Source organism: Lithobates pipiens, unplaced genomic scaffold (genome assembly GCF_037356315.1).
Source record: "Lithobates pipiens isolate NorthernLeopardFrog02 unplaced genomic scaffold, aLitPip1_a1.2 Scaffold_8, whole genome shotgun sequence".
NCBI lineage: Eukaryota > Metazoa > Chordata > Amphibia > Anura > Ranidae > Lithobates > Lithobates pipiens.
The window spans coordinates 98,458,688-98,480,459 of NW_027507903.1; the positions used below are offsets into that span (position 1 = coordinate 98,458,688).

Below are 21,772 nucleotides of genomic sequence, written 5' to 3' on the forward strand. Positions count from 1 at the left end.
AGGGGGTGAAAGGGTTAACTCTAGGGGCAATCAGGGGGTTAAATCTTTATTGGGGGGTGATAGGGGGCTACCCTGGACCTAACACTAACTGCCCTGACAGTTTTAACTGTTACAACTGACACTGAATGCATTGATCAGTAAAGAAATGATCAATGCAATCAGTGACACTGTGACTGGGGGGGGAGGGGGGGCGGGGGGCGATCGGGGGGGGTTTGTGTGCCTGTGTGTACCTACATGTCAGTGTAGTGTTGGTGCACACTTACTTTTACTCTTCTCCTCGTAGTCCGGTCAAAAAGACCGCCCCGAGGAGAATGACATCACTTCCTCCTTCCTGTGTAAACAATACACAGGGGAGGAAGCTTCTCATTGGCCAGGAGCGATCCAGAGGGGGTGGCCGAAAACCAACGGCCATCCCCTCATCACGGAGCGCTCCTGGACCGAATCGGACCGCCGTAAACAGCGGGAGGGGGTCCGATCGGACCCCCCACCCGCTGGAAGGCAATCACGTAGATGTACGTGATTGTGCCTGCCTGTGCCATTGTGCTGACGTACAATGGCAATACGGCGGTCCTTAAGTGGTTAAACAGTGTAAAAATAAAATAAGAATATATATATATATATATATATATATATATATATATATATATATATATATATATATATATATATATATATATATTTTTTTTTTTTTAAACACCCTGTCCCGACGAGCTCGCTCGCAGAAGCGAAGACATAAGTGAGTAGTGCCCGCATATGAAAATGGTAGTAATTCTACCCCTAGACCTCCTCTAAAGGAAAACATGCAACCTGTAGAATTTTTTTTTATGTCGCTTATGGAGATTTTTGAAGCTAAAAGTTTGGCGCCATTCCACGAGAAGGTGCAATTTTGAAGCGTGACATGTTGAGTATTAATTTACTCGGCGTAACATTATCTTTCACAATATAAAAAAAAAAAAAAAAAAAAATAATAATAATAATATTATATATAACTAAATTTTAGTATTTTTTTTTTTTATTCCAAAAAAGTCCGCTTGTAAGACCGCTGCACAAATACGGTGTAAAAAAAAAAAAAAAAAATTTGCAATGACCGCCATTTTATTCTCTAGGGTGTTAGAAAAAAAAAAAAAAAAAAAAAACAACAACAATATATAATGTTTGGGGGTTCTAAGTAATTTTCTAGCAAAAAAAAAAAAAACGGTTTTAAACATGTGAGTCTGAAAAAGAGGCTCATCCTTAAGTGGTTAATGAGGAATGTCACCCTTATCCTAAAAGTTATAACAAATGTACCTTTATAAATGTTTACTATTGACTAGAGATGTGAAGGCCCAGGATAAAAAAAAATTAAAAAAAATAAAACACCCTTTTCCACTTTTTTCCTGAAGGTTTTGTTTTTTCCCCCCGAAAATTGAAAAAAAATAAAAATAAAAAAAAATTTGTGGAATATTTTATTTTAACCACTACAGCCCCGGACCAATAAACACCTTAAGGACCAGAGGTCTTTTTCCAATTTCGCACTGCGCTGCTTTAACTGGTAATTGCGCGGTCATGCAATATTGCACCCAAACGAAATTTGCGTCCTTTTCTTCCCACAAATAAAGCTTTCTTTTGATGGTATTTGATTGCCTCTGCGATTTTTATTTTTTGCGATATAAATGGAAAAAAAAGAGCGAAAATTTTGAAAAAAAAAGATATTTTCTTCTTTTTGTTCTAAGAAAAATCGAATAAACTAAATTTTAGTCATACATTGAGGGCAACATTTATTCAGCCACATGTCTTTAGTAAAAAAATGTCAATAAGCGTATTTTTTTGGTTTGCGCAAAAGTTATAGTGTCTACAAACTAGAGTACATTTTCTGGAATTTACACAGCTTTTAATTTATGACTGCCTATCTCATTTCTTGAGGTGCTAAAATGGCAGGGCAGTACAAACCCCCCCCCAAATGACCCCATTTTGGAAAGTAGACACCCGAAGGAAATTGCTGATGGGTATGTTGAGCCCATTGAATATTTATTTTTTTTGTCCTAAGGGATTGAATAATGACAAAAAATAAATAAAAAATTTACAAAAAGTTGTCACTAAATGATATATTGCTCACACATGCCATGGTTATATGTGGAATTGCACCCCAAAATATATTCCGCTACTTCTCCCGAGTATGGGGATACCACATGTGTGGGACTTTTTGGGAGCCTAGCCGCGTACGGGACCCCGAAATCCAAGCACCGCCTTCAGGATTTCTAAGGGCATAAATTTTTTATTTTACTCCTCACTACGTATCACAGTTTTGAAGGCCATAAAATGCCAAGATGGCACAAAACCCCCCCAAATGACCATATTTTGGAAAGTAGACACCCCAAGCTATTTGCTGAGGGCCATGTTGAGACCATTGAATATTTTTTTTTGTCCCAAGGGATTGAATAATGACAAAAAATAAAAATAATTTTTTTTTTTTTTTTTTACAAAAAGTTGTCACTAAATGATATATTGCTCACACATGCCATGGTTATATGTGGTATTGCACCCCAAAATATATTCCGCTACTTCTCCCGAGTATGGGGATACCGCGTGTGTGGGACTTTTTGGGAGTCTAGTCGCGCACGGCACCCCGAAAACCAATCACCACCTTCAGGATTTCTAAGGGTGCAAATTTTTGATTTGACTCCTCACTACCCATCACAGTTTCGAAGGCCATAAAATGGCAAAATAGCACAAAACCCCCCAAAATGACCCCATTTTGGAAAGTAGACACCCCATGCTATTTACTGAGAGGCATGTTGAGTCCATGGAATATTTTATATTTTGCCACAAGTTGCGGGAATATTACAAACTTTTTTTTTTTTTTGCACAAAGTTGTCACTAAATGATATATTGCTCACACATGCTATGGGCATAAGTCAAATTACACCCCAAAATAAATTCTGCTGCTTCTCCCGAGTACGGGGATACCACATGTGGCAGACTTTTTGGGAGCCTAGCTACGTACGGGACCCCAAAAACCAAGCACTGCCTTCCGGATTTAAATATAAAATGCTACCAAAAAAACTGTTAGCGATCGCAGGGATCAGGCCTGACTCTGCGATCGCTGCAGTTATGTGTTTAGTGTTTTGTAAGTGACAGTGATCGATCGATACTGCACTTGGGTGGGCTGGGCAGAGGGGCAAAATGCAGGTGCTAGCAGGTATCTGGGCTGATCCTGCTAGCAATGCTTTTTTTGGAACCCTGAACTGCTGGGGACGCTAGTATAGATCTGATCAGATATTGATCTGTTCAGATTCTATACCACTACAGGAGGTTTATGCTTTGCGTGTGGGTGTTAGCGGTACTGGCACTAACCTAGCGCTGCCTGGGGCGACGCAGACCCTGACCCTAAAACCTAATTGATATCACCCGCCGGGTGATCAGGGGGTTAAACCTTTATTGGGTAATAAATGGTGGGTGCCCCGATGCTATAAAAAGCAAACTAACCAGAGTCACCCGTAACACTTATACGGTGATCAGTGGTGAAAGGGTTACCTAGGGGCAATCAGGGGGTTCAAATTTTTATTAGGTAGTATATGGGGGTCCCTGGCACTATATAAAAACCTGACGGGGAACCTAAATAACTAACTGGCTAACCAGCGTCACCAGTGACACTTATACTGTGATCGCTGGTGAAAGGGTTAACTAGGGGCAATCAGGGGGTTAAAATCATTATTGGGTAGTATATGGGGGTACCTAACGCTATAAAAACCTGGCGGTGAACCTAAAAAAATAACTAGCTACCCAACGACACTAGTGACACTAATGCAGCGATCAGAAAAACGATCGCTTAGTAACACTGGCAAAAGGGGGTGAAAGGGTTAACTAGGGGCAATCAGGGGGTTAAAACCATTATTGGGTAGTATATCGGGGTACCTAGCGCTATAAAAACCTGGCGGTGAACCTAAAAAAAAAAAAAAAAAAAAAAAAAACTAGCTACCTAGCGACACTAATGCAGCGATCAGAAAAATTATCACTTAGTGACAGTGGCAAAAGGGGGTTAAAGGGTTAACTAGGGGCAATCAGGGGGTTAAAACCATTATTGGGTAGTATATCGGGGTACCTAGCGATATAAAAACCTGGCGGTGAACCTAAAAAAAATAACTAGCTACCTAGCGACAGTAGCGACACTAATGCAGCGATCAGAAAAATGATCGCTTAGTGACACTGGCAAAAGGGGGTGAAAGGGTTAACTCTAGGGGCAATCAGGGGGTTAAATCTTTATTGGGGGGTGATAGGGGGCTACCCTGGACCTAACACTAACTGCCCTGACAGTTTTAACTGTTACAACTGACACTGAATGCATTGATCAGTAAAGAAATGATCAATGCAATCAGTGACACTGTGACTGGGGGGGGGGGGGAGGGGGGGTTTGTGTACCTATGTGTACCTATGTGTCAGTGTAGTGTTTTGGTGCACTTACTTTTAGTCTTCTCCTCGTAGTCCGGTCAAAAAGACCGCCCCGAGGAGAATGACATCACTTCCTTCTTCCTGTGTAAACGATACACAGTGGGAGGAAGTTAGTCATTGGTCAGGAGCGATCCAGAGGGGGTGGCCAGAAACCAATGGCCATCCCCTCATCACGGATCACTCCTGGAGGGAAACGGACCGCCGTATCCAGCGGGAGGGAGTCCGATCGGACCCCCCACCCGCTGGAAGGCAGGCACGTACATCTACGTGCTTGTGCCTGCCTGTGCCATTGTGATGACGTACAATGGCAATACAGCGGTCCTTAAGTGGTTAACATGATGAATAAACTATTTTAAAAAGTGGTTCTGCACCTTAAAAAAAATATTAAAAGCCAGCAGCTACAAATATTGCAGCTGCTGACTTTTAATAAGTTGACACTTACCTGTCCCAGGGTCCAGCGATGGCGGCGGCAGATGACGAGCAACCGCTCGTCTCTCTGCTGCCCCCGCTCCCATCCTCTGTCAGGGAATCGGGAAGTGAAGCGTTGCGGCTTCACTGCCCGGTTCCCTACTGCGCATGCGGGAGTCGCGCTGCGTGTCTCTGCTGGTCCCCGCTGTGTCCCAGAACACAACGGGGGGGTGGCCCCACCATCTGCGGCGGTCTGTCCCAGAAGTGGGTGCAGATACCTGGATTATCCAGGTAACTGCACCCCCCTCCCCTCTGAAAGGTGCCGATTGTGGCACCGGAGGGGGGGGGGGGGGGGAGGAGGGATCAGATTAGCGGAACTTCTGCTTTAAGACAGGGTGTTCAATTATTTTCCAAATCATTTTGAAAAAGAAGAAAAATAAAAAAAATGTACGATATCAGATTATTCTAATTTCTGTGCACCGAGTGAGGACAAGCAAGTCCGAGGCAGTTCTTCCTTTAGGAGGTGCTGTGCTGCTATTGTAACAAGAAAAAGGTTTCAGTTTTCCTTTTTGCATGTTAGTGGGTGCGTTTGGCTTGTTCTGTCCTCCTCATTATGCCTCAAAAGCATTGGAAGAAAATACAGAGCAACAAAAAGGACCTGAAAGTATATACTTAATTTAAAAAAAAAGGTACATTTATCTGATTCTGAATCCAGAAAACTGAATCATTTAGCTACATTAGTTTATTTTATTAAACTTTTGTGTAAATAATAATTGAATTACCAGTAATCTGGTTCTTCCCCCACCTCCAGCCATAGATTCGTGTATACGTGCAAAGTAGTCATTTTTTCATTTCCTACACCCCTCAGAAAAAATGGCGAGACCAACATCTAGCATATGGAGACATTTTCACATTACAAGCTCTTCTGAAAAGAAAAACGTAATTTGCAAATATGGTCAGATGAAATATGCATTTCCAAATGCTACCAGGATGACAAAACACATTCTTGTATGTAACAAGTGTCCTGTAGATATTAAAAAATCCTTCACGGATCAAAGTGAAGAGGACAATGATGACAATGCACATAGTTTCTCTCAACGTTCTCTTAACAGAAGGACTTTCAATCTTAACCACTTGCCGACCGGCGCACGCCGATGTACGTCGGCAGAATGACTTGGACAGGCAAATGGGCGTACAGGTACGTCCCTTTAAAATTTGCCGCTGTGCAGTTGCGCGCGCTGGTCGGAACCTCCGTGAGTCCGATCACAGGTCCCAGGGACTATCTCCACGGGGATACTCGCGATCGCCTCACGGGGAGGAAGAACGGGGAGATGCAAAAGTAAACAAAGTATCTCCCCGCTCTGCCTAGCAACAGTGTCACTGATCTCTGCTCCGTGTGATCAGAGCAGAGATCAGTGACGTGTCAGACAGCCACGCCCCCCCCCCCCCCCCAGTTATAAACAAGACCCTAGGAGACACTTAACCCCTTCACTGCCCGTGTCATTTACACAGGAATCAGTGCATTTGTATTGCACTGATTGCTGTATAAATGACAATGGTCCCAAAAATGTGTCAAAAATATCCAATGTGTCCACCATAATGTCGCAGTCACAATAAAAATCTCTGATCGCCGCCATTACTAGTAAATTAAAAGAAAAAGCCATAAAAAAAAGTCTCCTATTTTGTAAACACTAACTTTTGCGCAAACCACTCGCTTATTGCGATTTTTTTTTTTTTTTACCAAAAATATGTAGAAGAATACTTATCGACCAAAACAGAAAAAAAAAAATTTTAAATATATTTTTGGGGGATATTTATTATAGCAAAATAGAATGCTTTTATTTTTCAAAATTGTCACCATTTTTTTTGTTTATAGCGCAAAAAATAAAAACTGCAGGGGTGATCAAATACCACCAAAAGAAAACAATTTGTGGGGGAAAAAAAAAAAAAAAATGGATGTTAATTTTGTTTGGGAGCCACGTTGCACGACTGCGCAATTGTCAGTTAAAGCGACGCAGTGCCGAATCGCAAAAAGTGGTCTGGTCTTTAGCCTGCAAAATGGTCCGGGGCTTTAGTGGTTAAAAAGACAAAAAAAAAGCGCTAATGTAGCACTACTACTGACAGGCAGTAATTTAAAAAATAATTCTTTGCTTATCTTATTTTTTCCCCTCCCTATTAGTCTCACAGTGACCCCCCCCCCCAGGCCCCTTTCACACATGCAGATCCATTATACGAATTCCACTTGCTCAGCAGGGATCGATCCGTTGATCCCCGCGGAGCCGGCAGATGACAGGTCCGTCTCCGCTCATTGTGCACAGATGGACCCGTCAGATTTCCACTCTCCCTTTATGGGGAGAGTGGATTAAAACGGACCACCATCCGTCTGGATTTAGTGGAGCGGATGTACGCGGACATGACGCTTCATAGAGATGCATGGAGTGTACGCTTAGGTCCGCCGAAAAAACAAACAAAACTGGCAGCCGGACCTGAACAGTCCCCATGTGTGAAAGAGGCCTAAGGCTACGCATTCCACTAGTGTGGCTTGGGACTGAAAAGTCGCATGACAAGTCGTACCCCACGATTTCCAATTAGTACCGTTCAAATCTGTGTGACTTCAAAGTAGTCCCTGCACCACTTTGGTCTGACTGACGCAGCTTGAGGTCCACAGATCTCAAGAATACACACCGCAAAAGGTCTAGGGAACAATAAAAGATCAAAAAAAACACACACTGAAGTGAATTTTAGGACAAGCAAGAAATGCAATAAAATACCCAAATTTTTGCAAAATATAAAAAAGAGGTTGCACCGAGTAAATAGATAACCAACATGTCAAACCTTAAAGTGGATGTAAACCCGTAAATTTTTTCTTTTAATTTTTTTGATGTCATAATGTAGAGTATAAGCTTTCCTATCATTTGAGCCCAGTCTTGCCACAGTTAATCCAGCACTGAGCAATCCTCTTATTGTTCAGTGAGATAAATCTTGACAAACAGAGAAAAACTTTGTCAACTCTTCCCCCTTGGTGTGAGTGACAGGTGATTTACATATCTCGTGCACTAGCCTAAGAGACATGCATTATTTTTTAATTCCCTCCCACTCCTTTCTTCTGCTGCTCTGCCAGGATTGGATGTTCCATATCTCAGCATAATTGGGCATGCTGAAGTCATGTCGTTACTTTCCTGCCTTTTCACTGCACGTTAGTGATCATAGCAGAAGTTCAGTGTAAGAAATACACAGAATATGCATATTGACAAGGGAAGTGTAGAGGTTGGCGGGGAGTCTACTGACATCACGACTCCACCCACCGATCTCCAGACAACACACCCACCCACAGAATCTGCAGTTTTTCAGGTCTCAGACAGAGGGGAAGACATTTGACAGGTAAAGATACATGCAGGAGGCATGTATATCCTTATAGATAACACCTATGGCAGTAGTTTAGAAAGGATAACATTGGGTTTACATCCACTTTAAAGTTGTGTGCACCCATGAAATGGCAACAAAACTTCAATACCCTATATTTTTTTTTATAGAGAACGCTTCAAAAGCCCCTCTATAGGTATTGGGTTAGTGTTACGGAGGTGGTCTTGTGTTATAATTATTGCTCTCACACCGGTGTGCGCACGACGATCTGTAACGTGTATTGCAATTGACGTTTCCACATTCTAACACAATGTAGGAATTCTAAAGAATATAGAAACCTGAAGACAGAAGATATACATGCAAAACTCATGTAGGGAGATTTGTTTCATCCCTGTGTATCAGGCTGTTCACTTCACTGGGTATAGGAGAGGGTTTACATTCTCCCCCCCCCCCCCCCAATTACATACTTTTTCCCTATGTGATTATTTAGGAGACAGGTTTTCCTTTGGGCTCAACTTAATGTTTTGCAATGCAGATCATTGCAAAACATCTTTACATCTTTTACCGGCTAAGCTATCCGGAGACATGAAAAGGCTGACCCGGAAGTGACGTCATACATGTCGCTTTCCAGCTCACAAGAAGAAGGGGAGGAGAGCAGACAAGTGTCTGCTCCTCTCCAGCTGCCGGCACCCACCATGTCACTCCCAGTCCCACAGATGGGCAAGCAGAGCCCGCAAAGTATGGGCAGGCACAGCGGCACTAATACCAGAGGTGTTTGTGTGAGCATTCTGACAGCAGCACTGCCGCCTAAATGCCTTCACCTGTTAGGCAGGAGTCTGCCTGCCAGTTGAAACCCCCCCGTCAGGTCCGTATGATATACAGACCTGGCAGAGAAAGGGTTAAAATGGTAAAACCTGGGAAATAGTGCCAAATTATAGTACCTAAAAATGTCCATAGGTGGGGCTTTAAAAGCCTTTATAGGTTGTCAGTTTAGAGTTAGTGTTTGTAAAGTCACATAGTGAATTTACTGGTATCTCCTTTGGATTACACTGTCATTAACTATAGTGCATAGGTTTATTTTATTTTTTTTAAATGAAAAGGCTAAATACCTTTTATCCCTCCGCTGAACGTGACCAATTCATGTGAATAGAGCCGAACAACTGCCCCGAAACCACGTGCAATTCTTACAGTTGCAGACCAGTGGTTCATCTTTTTCAGGGTTAAAACGAGCGGTAAGAAGACATTTCCCAGCCGCCTGCCAACCGCCCTCTGAATAACGATCTACTGAAAACCACTCTCAGAAGGGCAGCAAGGGCCCTTTACTGGGCAAAGTTTAAACCTTTATAGTGGAACTAAATTCCAGTGTCACAAGCTGTAAGCAGGTAGACTCTCAACCTTCAATGTCTCTTCTGCAATTTAAAAAATAAAATAAAAAAAACAACACACACACACACACACACACACACCCTGCTTGCTGCATGCGCAGCTCAGCTTACATTGCTGACTTGGTCGCCTTGTGCCGGGATGACCGACTCCTGTGCAGGAATGATGTGAACCCTGCTGTGGCCAATAAAGATAACCGAGGACCGACACCCAGGAGACACAGTGGACTGTACCTGTGTAATGCGAGTTGAAACAGCCACTTCTTGTCCTCGTTATAAGCCTGTGTGCACAGTGGCAATGACTGGGGGATGAGAACACATCGCTGTCACCCTATAACAGGCAGGATCACCAGACATCAAGTTAATGAAATGTGCAGTTTTTATGGAATTACACTGTCATGTTTCAGGCTGTATACAGCTCTGTTCAGATCTGCACACATTGCAGGTATGTCAGTCCATGTATTTTAATGAGCTGCCCTATGGGAGAGAAACACAGGAACAGAAGTCCCTCACCCTTTGTTTTACCTTTTTTAAATTGCACTGCACCAAGTGAAAATGTACTACAGATGCCAATAAAGTGATTGCAGATAATCAGATATAACTTTTTTTTTTTAATATATTTACCTGCTCTGTGTAATGGTTTTTTACAGAGCAGTCTCAATCCTTCTCTTTTGGGGTCCCCTGCACTGATGTAATGCTTATAGGGATGGAGGAGTCGTAGTTGGTGATGTCATCCCACAGCCATTTAATTTTATATGGAGATTGTAATGACCAGATAGCCCGCACTGCTTGAGTGTCTCATTTGTGAGTACCTTGAATGTGTTTTTTATTGGAGAAATAAATACTTTTAAAGCAGAGAGCACTGGATCCCGCAGTTTTTTTTTCTTTTTTGTTCCCATCCATATCTGATATCCTTGAGGGAGAGTCAAGGCTTATTAAGCCACTAGGGAAGAAGAGGGGAGACAGTGGATCAATACGCCAGGTCAATCCACTAATTACCCCCAGAGGGGACCTGCTGTTCCTGACCCAAAGGTAAAACAGGGATCAGAACGCAAGGCGATTGGCCAGAGCACTTTGGATATCGGTGGGTGTCTGCAGTCGTCCTTGCTGCATCGTTCGGTCGGGGGGAGATGCTCACTCTTCTATCTCCCCTCATACAGGCTCGTTCCAGGGATCAGCGGCAGGTCGCTCCAGTCGGCGCTAGTGGTTGCAGTTCCTATGTGCGGGGGTTCAGCTGCGGTGGGTAGTGACTCTGCTGACGGTGCAGGTATGTCTGGGGCTGCAGCATGATGGTTGGGCAGGTGGCGGAGGGGGGGGGGGGGGTGTTTGCATTTGTTGGTCTGGTTTCTGTCAAATTTTTTTTACAGGTGTTAGGTCAATCATGTCTGTCATATTCATTTGTGTGTCTGTCAATCTGCTGCAGGGGTTCATTGGCGTTTCCACCCCACGCATAGGGTGTTTTTTCCTCTTTCTTCACAGGAGTATCAGTTGGTATACAGTTTGTTGGTCAAGGTGATTGAGAAGAAGAAAAAATAAAAAATAAAAAAACAAAAAACACACACACACACACACACACACACACACACAAAAAAATAAAAATAAAATAAATACAAAGGGGTAAGTAGCGGAGTTCATGTACCTATCCCTTTGGGGGTTCAGGGTTTCTGGTGTTGTTAGTAGGTCTATGGGTTGGCTGGGGGGGTCATCGTGGTTTTTGTTGCTCTGGGTCCAATCGGTGCTGGCACGAGCTGGGGTCATTTCTGTCGGGTTTAAATGCACATGGATTGGGGCGCACAGGTTTTCTCCTATGGGGTTAGGGCTTTCCTCAGCTGTGTGGCCACGGTTAGCCCCTCATTCGGGCTGCCACTCAGCTCTCACGGGAGGACCACGGCTCTGGGGGTCACGGTGGTTTCAGGTGTGGGGGGCTAGGGGTTGTTCCAGCCTGGTGGGTTTGGGTTGGCTCTTGGCCTCTTTTTCAGGGGCTCAGGGTCACGGTTACCACTGTTCTTACCCGGGGGTTTTCCCACCACAGAGCACGTTCTCTCTGTTCGGGTGGGTTTTTTCCTTGGGGTTCAGTTCTTTTTGGTTAGGGTAATGTCGATTGCATTTCATTGTTTTCAGGTCTTTCATCGTGGTGTCGCAGGTTAATTCTTCTGTTCTTTCAGGAACGTCAGGTGTGTTCGCTTGTTTCTTGCCCAGGGGTTAGTTAGGCGTTTACATAATTTGATCTGTCTCTTCAGATCCGTACAGGCTGAGGTTTCGTTTTTAATTGGTTGTATTTGCAATCTTCTCGCCTGTACTTTCATACGTCATACGTTGCACGTCACTTACATTCTTATTTCGTGCCTACCACGGTCTGTGGGTACTAAGCCCTGAGTTTTTTCGTTTTTAATTTCCTGTTCTAGTGCCACAGGTTGCTCAGGCTCGTGCTACACTCACGCAGGGGGGGTCGCGGTCACTAGCATCTCATGCGCTATGTTCTGTGTTATCAGCGCCACTCACCATTTCGGTTAGGTTAGGTAGGTTTGGGCATGTCAGGTTGTGCTTGATGTTTTGATTGGTTTTTCTACAGATTGGATCATGTCACACATGTCTGAAAGTGACGAATTTGCGTTCATCCCATCCACTCCGGCTAGGGCTTCGGAGCACGGCAGTACACCATCTTTGAGGAGTTGGACTGTTCCTAGGCTCATGGCTGAACTCCGTGGCAGAGGCATTCCTTTCCCAGCCTCGGCCAGGAAAGCGGAATTTAGACTCCTCTTTCCAGTTCCTTCCCAGCCACAGCCCGCCGCCAGCACGGATCAGGCATCCCTGGTCACATCACTGACGCAGATCCATGCAGTATTGAATACCTTGTCTACTTCTGTTCAGCTGTTGCAGGACAGGATGGATGTACTGGAGGCCCGTACAGCCAGTGCGGTGTTGCCGGTGGCTTCCCCTGGTCTGGTGCCGTCTGCAGGTAACAGCAGTGGACCTGTACCTTTGATAGTTCCTTCAGCTTCTGCCTTGTTGCCTTCAGTTTCTCCCGCTCACTTCATTCCGGCCAATCTGAAGAAGGACATCTTGGAGGGGAAAGATGTCAATCTGGCGTCTCTACTCATTGCATCGCAGGATGTGGTAGAGAACAAAGCTTATGCTTGCGGGGAAGTTTCGGTGGTCCTCAGGACCCGTGATCCCAGGCTTAACCGCAAGCTAAGCATTGCTGAATTTGTACTGGCTTTCGGTATTTTTAGGGATGTCATCTGCACGGTTAGTTCCGGCAGGAGGGAGGAGCTGGACCTCTACCTACACAAGGTGGTAGATTTGGCCCACAAATATGGCGGTTTAACATTCTATGATTATCATAGGTCTTTCTCTTCCAAAGTGGCTGCAATGTGGGCTCAGTTTCACTTGGTCACATGTTGGAGTAACATTGACACAGAGTTATTCTGTAGGCACTTTGCTAGTCAGAAATCTCCTACTTGTGCTGTCAATCAGCAGCCCACACCGCCAATTGGTGTCCCAATCTGGACGACCCAGGGGTTTCTGGGGCTCACAGGTCAGGTTTTAGTGGTCCTTCCTCTGGGCCTTCGGGGCAGTTTGACAAACTTGGCAGACCCATCCATTTGCTGGGTAAGGCTCAGCTTTGTAACATCTTCAATTATACAACCTGTAATTACAATCAACGTAGGTTGCTGCATGTGTGTCCCAACTGCTTTAGGGCTCATCCTAAAACCACTTGTCTGATCAAGCCATCCGGGGCGTCTTGACTGAGCCGGGGTCAATATTCCCAGGTTGGATTTCTGGTTGTGCCATCATCCTTCCCCGGGTTTCAGGCGGTTCTTGGTGGATGGGTTTTCGGAGGGGTTTCACACGGGTTTAATCACCCTCCCATTGCAGTCTCACGAATGTGCCAATTTGGTCTCTGCTGCCGACACTGCCGGTGTGGTGGACCGGCTGTTGCAGGATGAGCCGTCTAAGGGGTTTGTGATTGGGCCTTTTTTGTCCCCGCCATTCAGTATGTGGAGGGTCAGCCCCATTGGTGTTGTAAAAGGGAAATTTTCCAATAAATATCGTTTGATTTACAATCTGTCGGCTCCTCATTCTTCTCATATTCGTAGTATAAATTCTCTTATCCCATCTGAGGAGTTTTCCTTGCAGTACGCATCAGTGGATTCTGCCATTCAACATATCTTGCAGTCAGCCAGGGGGACATGGTTGTCGAAAGCAGACATCTGACGCTTTCAAGCTCCTCTCAATCAGACCATCTCTCTGGCAGTGGCATGGTTTCAAATGGCGGGGGCAGTTTTACTTCGCTACCAAGCTTACATTTGGCTCCAAGAGTAGCCCTTGGATTTTCAACAATTTTGCTTCTGCGCTCAATTGGATTTTGTCTACGCAGTTGGGGTGTGGCAAGGTTATTCATTACCTGGATGATTTCTTGCTGCTGGAGTTCCCGGCTCAGCCACCCAAGGATCTCTCGGTTCTCACCGAGCTATTCAGGGATCTGAATGTCCCCTTGGCTACCCACAAGGTCGAGGGACCGTCCACAGCGATTACCTTTTTGGGGATCACTTTGGACACTGTCCATATGATGGCTAGCTTACCGCAGGACAAGCTGGTGAGGATCCGCGAGTTCATTCACAAGTTGGTCAGGTCTCCGGTGTGCTATAAAAGAGCTGCAGTCGCTTTTGGGTATGCTCAATTTTGCCATGAGGATCATTCCTCTGGGCAGGTTGTTTGTGTCTAGACTCCTGGCCCTCCTGCCGCTCTTCCGAGAAGCGGATTCGGTAGTGTGGTTGAGGGCTGACGCTAGGGCCGATCTTCTCATGTGGGATCAGTTCTTGTGTGGTTGGAATGGGATTTCTTTGTTCATTCATGCTCCTACGTCAGTTTTTTTTCGGATGCCGCCGCTTCGGTAGGCTTCTCTGCTATTTTCGGGGACCAGTGGCTTGCGGGCCCCTGGCCGCCGGAGGTGGCAGACATTCCAGGTTTCTCACGGACTTCCGCTCTATTTGAGATTTTCCCCATTGTGGCCGCTGCCTGCACTTGGGGTGCCTCTTGGTCTGGGCAGACGGTTATTTTCTTCACTGACAACATGGCCACGGCGGAGATCATCAACAAGGGGAGGTCAGGTTCTCTCGTGATTATGGCATTCATGCGCAGATTGACGTGGTTGGGCCTTAAATTTAGTTTTCATTTCCAGAGGGAGTTTATTAGCAGGGTTTTTAACGGGGCTGCTGATGCATTATCTAGGGCTGATTTTCAGTGTTTCTTTTCGCAGCATCCAGAGGCAGATCGGAGGGGCATGCCAGTTCCGCCATTTGCCCTGCTGAGGTTGGATTAGATGCTCTAGGTGTTAAAGCGGCCGGCTTAATCAATGCATCATTATCCAGAAACACGCTCAGGGCTTACAGAACGGCTTGGAGGTGTTTCAATGGTTTCAGGTCCCTCTTCCCCTCTAATAGGGTGGGTGATGTCAGTTACATTCTGGCTTTCATGGCTTATTGCCATGATAAATTGTCTCTTTCCTTCAACACCATCAAATTATTCCTCGCTGGGGTCCAACATTTCTTTTCCCTGCTCCATCCTGAGTTTCCGTCATTTTTTGCGGCTCATCCTATTAGAGCGATGCTTAAAGGTATTCAGAAAACGCAGGGGAGGCCAGCTGTCACACGTTTGCCTATTTCAGGGCAATTGTTCCGGGGGTTAGCAGATTTACTTTCCCTCTCGCCCTTCGGGTTGGGTCCTAGTGTGGTTCTGAAAGCATCGATATACCTTTGTTTTTTTGGGTTCCGGAGGCCAGGGGAGGTGTCTCGTGCTGGGCGTCACACATCAGTTCTCCTGAAGAATAGTCTCATCAGGTGGTCGGATCATTATTCACTTCAGCTTACCAACAATAAGAACCGCCAGGTGGGGCAGGGGTTTGTCATTAAGTTTTACAGATCTCACTCTGACTGGTGTCCAGTGGAGGTGTTAGATCAGCTCATGGGCTTGTTCTCTGCAGCTCCTCCCGACAGCCCATTACTACCCTTTCCTTCGCAGGGCCTCTCCTCCAGTCAGTTAATTTCCCATGTTAGAATTTTGCTTGGTAGGTTGGGGCTCAACCCGAAACAGTTCTCAGGACACTCGTTCAGGATTGGCGCAGCTTCCAAACAGGGGGTCCCTTCCCATGTCATTAAGTTCATAGGACGTTGGCAATCGTCATGCTATACTAGGTACATTCCAGATCCACATGCTGAGGTCAGACGAGCTTTTACCATGTTAGGTTGATTATTTCTTGTTGGTTTCATTAAAATCACTTTTCATACCTAGTTCGTGTCTTTTTGCCCTCTTTTAAGTATACTCTCACAGGCGACCATGGCACACCTCAGGTCGCCAGGGTTGGGGGGTTTCATGTCCTTTCACTATCCAGACTGACTACAAGTTAGAAGGCTGGCCATTGGTTAGCCTGCATTTGCAGGAGGAGTGTGGGGCTTCTTAATCCCCTCCTCTCCCCCTATGATCTCGTCGGCTGCATTTCCAGGTTCCCTCCCACCCGTTCCCATTTTGTCATTTATTTACTCTTAGGGTATGCTCTCTTTTAAGTATACTCTCACGGGCGACCATGGCACACCTCAGGTCGCCAGGGTTGGGGGGTTTCATGTCCTTTCACTATCCAGACTCTGACTACAATATCATTTATGCACAGTTTGGTGAAGCAAAGTCTTTGATACAATTTGTTTTGCCAGCATTTGATATTGGGACTGTGTATATAGACTATTTTTCACTGTGTTCCATTACAGGTAAGGATGAGCTCAGGTGTGTTCACAAGCCGCATGTGCAGAGCCCGCCAGGAAGTCATCTCTGCGGAGCGCTAATCACAAGCAGCGAGACATTTCCTGATCTCTGCAGCCGCACATCAGGACAATGTCTCACTGTCTGTGATTAGCAATCTGCACTGCTGACTTTCTGGCGGGCGGCTTGTGAACACGCCTGAGCTCACCCTTAACCACTTCAATACAGGGCACTTATACACCTTCCTGCCCAGGACAATTTTGAGCTTTCATCGCTGTCGCACTTTGACAATTAGGTGGTCATGCTACACTGTAGCCAAACTAAATTTTTCTCATTTTGTACCCACAAATAGAGCCTTCTTTTGGTGGCATTTGATCACCTCGGCGGTTTTTATTTTTAGCTAAACAAATAAAATTAAAAAAAAAGACTTAAAGTTTTGAAAAAAAAAAAAATTTCAAGTTTTGGTTTTGTTTCTGTTATAAAATTTTGTAAATAAGCAAGTTCTCTTTCACTGATGGGCACTGATAAGGCAACACCGATGAGGTGGCACCAATGAGCGGGCACTGACGATGGGCACTGATAGGCGACACTGCTGGCCACTGATAGGCACTAACATGAGGCACTCACTGATGGGCATTCCTGGTGGCACTGGCAGTGCTGGGCATTGTCAGTGGGCACTGATTGGCAGCTGCCTGGGCACAGCATTTCCCTGGGGGTCTGGGGCATACCTGGTGGTCCAGTATGTTGGCATCCCTGGTGGTCCTTGGCGACATCCAAGGGGGGGCTGCGCTGATAAACAATCAGCACAGACCCCCCCCACCCCATCAAGAGAGCTGCCAATTGGCTTTCCTCTACTTGCGTCTGTCAGATGTGAGTGAGGAAAAGCTGATCACCGGCTCTTCCTATTTATATTGTGATCAGCTGTGATTGGACACGGCTGATCACGTGGTAAAGAGTCTCCGTCAGAGACTTTTTACCTAGATTGGTGTTGCGGGGCGTCAGACTAACACACCGCAACAACGATCATCAGCAGCTTAATATCCTCAGGAGAGTCAATCTGACGTCCGGTCAAGATATTGAAACCACTTTGCCGCTGGCATTCTGCTATATGGCAGACAAGTAGTTGATTATAGGTCTTTGATGTATGATTTTTTTTTTCTTTTTTTTTTTTTTTATAATAGTAGCACTGGGTTATAATTTATATTTAGTGTAACAAACACACACACACATACATACATATATACACACACACACAGATTTTACTGTTGTGGGTTTAGTAACACTTTAATGCCAAATGTGCATAAAACGCAATCTTTACCACGCTTTCCCAATTGGCTTATCTCCTGCCAGGAGAAAAGGAGTTTAGAGGAACTGGGTGAGTGCCCCGTTTGCAGGGGGCCTTCTATCTGTAGTACATTTGTTTCTAGGGCTGTAACTAACGATTATTTTCATAATCGATTAATCGGCCGATTATTTTTTCGATTAAAGAGGGATTCCACCAAAAAAAAATAAAAAATTAAAAGCCAGCAGCTATAAATACTACAGCTGCTGACTTTTAATAAATGGACACTCACCTGTCCCGGGTTCCAGCGATGCCGGCAGCCGAGGCCGATCGATCGCTCGGCCCTCGGCTGCTGCCGCCATCATTCTAGGTGAGGGAATCAGGAAGTGAAGCGAATCGGCTTCACTTTCCGGTTCCCTACTGCGCATGCGCGAGTCGCGCAGCGCAATAGGAATTCTCTGTGCTGTCTCTGAGACCCGTGTGTGTCCCAGCAGACAGCGCGGCAGGACAGGAAATGGCGTAGACTCCCACGGGAGTCTATGCCCGGAAGTGGGTGTAAATACCTGACAGGTATCTCCACCCCCCCTCCCCCCTGAAAGGTGCCAATTGTGACACCGGAGGGGGGGAGGGATCCGATCAGCGGAGGTTCCACTTTAGGGTGGAACCCCGCTTTAATCGGATAAAAAAAAAAAAAAGGGGGGGGGGAGAAATTATTATATATATATATATATATATATATATATATATATATATATATATATATCTCCACACACGCACGCACATGCACACCCACGTGTCCCCCTCAGTAAGTATAGATGACACATTCCTCCCCTCTCACATGGTGTCACTGCCCCACCTCCTCTCAGTGCTCCCCTCCCCCCCTCCGGTGTCTCGGGTTTTCTCACGGCTTCATGGTGACAGCGGCTCCTCCTCGGTGTGCCGGGGTGGTGTGGGGCGGAGTCTCAGTCCGGACCCGCCACACGTGACTCGGCCGACTCCTCCAAATGGAGCGAAGGGCACCCCGAAGCCGGGAGATGGATGCACGCATGTGCAGAGCCCAGCCTCCAATCACGGCAGCGCTGGAAAGCGGGGATGTGTGCGGGGACAGAAGAAGAGGACGGGGGGGGATGTGTGCAGGGACAGAAGAAGAGGACGGGGGGGGGGGGGGGGGATGTGTGCGGGGACAGAAGAAGAGGACGGGGGGGGGGGGGAGGGATGTGTGCGGGGACAGAAGAAGAGGACGGGGGGGATGTGTGCGGGGACAGAAGAAGAGGACGGGGGGGATGTGTGCGGGGACAGAAGAAGAGGACGGGGGGGATGTGTGCGGGGACAGAAGAAGAGGACGGGGGGGGGGGGATGTGTGCGGGGACAGAAGAAGAGGACGGGGGGGGGGGGGATGTGTGCGGGGACAGAAGAAGAGGACGGGGGGGGGGATGTGTGCGGGGACAGAAGAAGAGGACGGGGGGGGGGGGGGATGTGTGCGGGGACAGAAGAAGAGGACGGGGGGGGGATGTGTGCGGGGACAGAATAAGAGGACGGGGGGGGGATGTGTGCGGGGACAGAAGAAGAGGACGGGGGATGTGCGGGGACAGAAGAAGAGGACGGGGGATGTGCGGGGACAGAAGAAGAGGACGGGGGATGTGCGGGGACAGAAGAAGAGGACGGGGGATGTGCGGGGACAGAAGAACTCCATGACTCCTCCAGAATTCATTCACTTGGGCTGACAGGCTGAACGCCGCGCTGGGGGTGACGTCAGCGCGCAGCTCGCCGCCGCCGGGTGTACCAAGATGGCTGCCAGCTCCGAAGCTAGGCCGAAGCCGCTGTCTTTCCTAAGGCCGCGGCCCGCTCCGCGGATCACATGGTGCAGACCAACTAATCGATAATGAAAATCGTTGACAACGATTTCATTATCGATAATATCGATTAATCGTTTCAGCCCTACTTGTTTCTGGTACTTTTACGTGCAGGTCAGCCTATAATAAAGCTCAGTAACAGAACACCTCTCCAAATACAACGTTTCGTCCCACACCTCTCCCCACAATGTTGGCGCTGCTTAGATGGAATAGGATCTTTCTTACATATTTGGTGGTCTTGCCCCAAATTACAACCGTTTTGGAAAGAAGTTCATAGGGTGATCAAACAGGTTACCACCTTTGACTTGGCCTTCCGACCTTCACAATTTCTATTAGGCTTGCCCTCTATCCCCAAAAAACATTATTTTCGCTCACTACCAATGCACATGTTAAATGCAGCCAAACTTTGTGTACCGACCAAATGGCGAAACTCCGATCCACCCACGATCGCAGAATGGCTGGCGAGAGTCCGCAAAACTGCGGAAATGGAGGACTTGATTCATCATGCCCATGACAAACAAGAAAAATTCACCTCTACCTGGGCTTGTTGGTTCCACTTCCTTTCTACCCCTGATTATAAGTCGCTCACACATCATACTGGGTAGATGGTGCGGAGTCAATGGACAGACCTCCTATTTCTTATATCTTTCTTACTTTTCCTTTCCTGGATTCTTCCCCCTCCTGTCTCTGTTTCTGCTCCCTCTTACGATGGAGCCCTAACCCCAGTACTCCGGAGAGCCTCCTTCTCCCCTGAGGAGAGATTTAGATCCCCTCTTCACAAGACAACTTGTCTCTGAAGAGATTATCTCTATGCATGTAGCCGATAGTATCCTGGTTATACACCGCCCATTAAGATACAGATAAACTGTGGAGATAGCTTCCGGTGGTCTTCGGTTGTGATTATACTCACGCATCTTACGGTTTACATTAAGGAGCCTCACAGGGTGTCAAATTTTTACTTCTTTATTATGCTACTCCGTCCTTCTAGTTTAATTGAGGCCGTTCTTTTATACATACTCGGATTCAAAGCCGCTGCCTTTGATCTACGTGTAGGTTAACTAGCTGTAAGGAGACTAACAGGACCTTATGGTGGGGGGTTGGATCTGCCTCCGCTTGGACACAGTCCAGCTCCCTGTCGGGGTGTCTGGGTGGAGCCACTCCCCTCCCCTCCACCCATTTGAAAAACGAATTTTTTTACACACAACATTTATAGTTTGTGTCCTTATACTCCTCAAGCTGTCTAATGTAGTCTTGGACTTAGCATGCATAATACACGGCTGTTACTCCATGTTTGTATAAGTTGTACTGTTATAGCTTGTCAAAACGGTTCCTGTTACTTTGGCTTTAAGTTGTATTTTTCTGTATTTTTCTGTATACTTCAATAAAAACTTGTTAAAAAAAAAAAAAAATAAAGCTCAGTAAAGTGAACGCACGTTTAGGTGATATTCCAGTGACATCACAGATGCAAGCGTTCTGAAGGGACGGCACACGCATACCATCCCTTCAGTACTCTGTGCCGTGACGCCCACATGTGTGCGCGGGAGTGACATCACGGTGGCTCAGCCATTTAGGTGGCAGGAACCTGGAAGGAAGGTGAAGACAGAAGGCAATGAGTGGTGACAGCGTGGTGCTGGGTGGCTTTGCTCTAAGCTTAGTCTCTTATAATGTGATACAATCAGCACGTTATAACATTGCCTTGCAGGGACAATTTGTTCTCTTCTTTGCACAGTTTCTACCACTTTAACCGCTCCTCACGTATCTGCTATAGTACACAGGAGGGGGCTGGCAGTAAGGGGGGGGGGGGGGCACGTCCTCTGACCTGTATCAGCTCGTCAAGGCTCTCCTGTAGACTGTTGCCCAGTGTGGTGTTCCTGTACAGCTGATAAGCCATGATGTACGGCGGTCACACACGGCTCACCAGGCTCTCCTGTGCGGAGTACAGCACACAATTCCCGCCGCTTGTCGGGGCAGACTCTCGCTTTCCAACTGCCGTATACAGCCGGAGCAAAAACCGGAAGCTCTGTAACTCGGCAGCGGCGACTTCCCATCCACTGGAGGGAGGCGGAAGTGATGCAGAGGAACCGGAAATGGGCGGAGCACGCACAGAGCGAACTGGATAACACAGAACACCGGAAATAGTCACATTTGTTTGCTCGCTATGTTCTAGTAAAGAAAGTATTAGCGGTGTATTTACAGTGTACTACTACGCATGCGTCGATCTAACAATGTGTAATCACATGATCACTGTAGCAGGGATAGGAGAAGAGACGTTACAATTAACCACTTTCTTACTGAGCACT

At 46.4% G+C, this 21,772-nt stretch overlaps 1 protein-coding gene across 1 annotated transcript in view; it reads right to left on the reverse strand.

Annotated features, from left to right (window-relative positions):
• The window catches only part of GTF2A2 (general transcription factor IIA subunit 2), an 81,753-nt gene extending 60,206 nt beyond the window's left edge, over positions 1–21,547 (reverse strand). The window contains exon 1 of the mRNA XM_077473409.1: positions 21,292–21,547. Coding sequence (XP_077329535.1) covers positions 21,292–21,363 — 72 coding nt within the window. The 5' untranslated portion in view covers positions 21,364–21,547. The remainder of the gene's footprint in view (positions 1–21,291) is intronic.
• Positions 21,548–21,772: the final 225 nt, after the last annotated feature.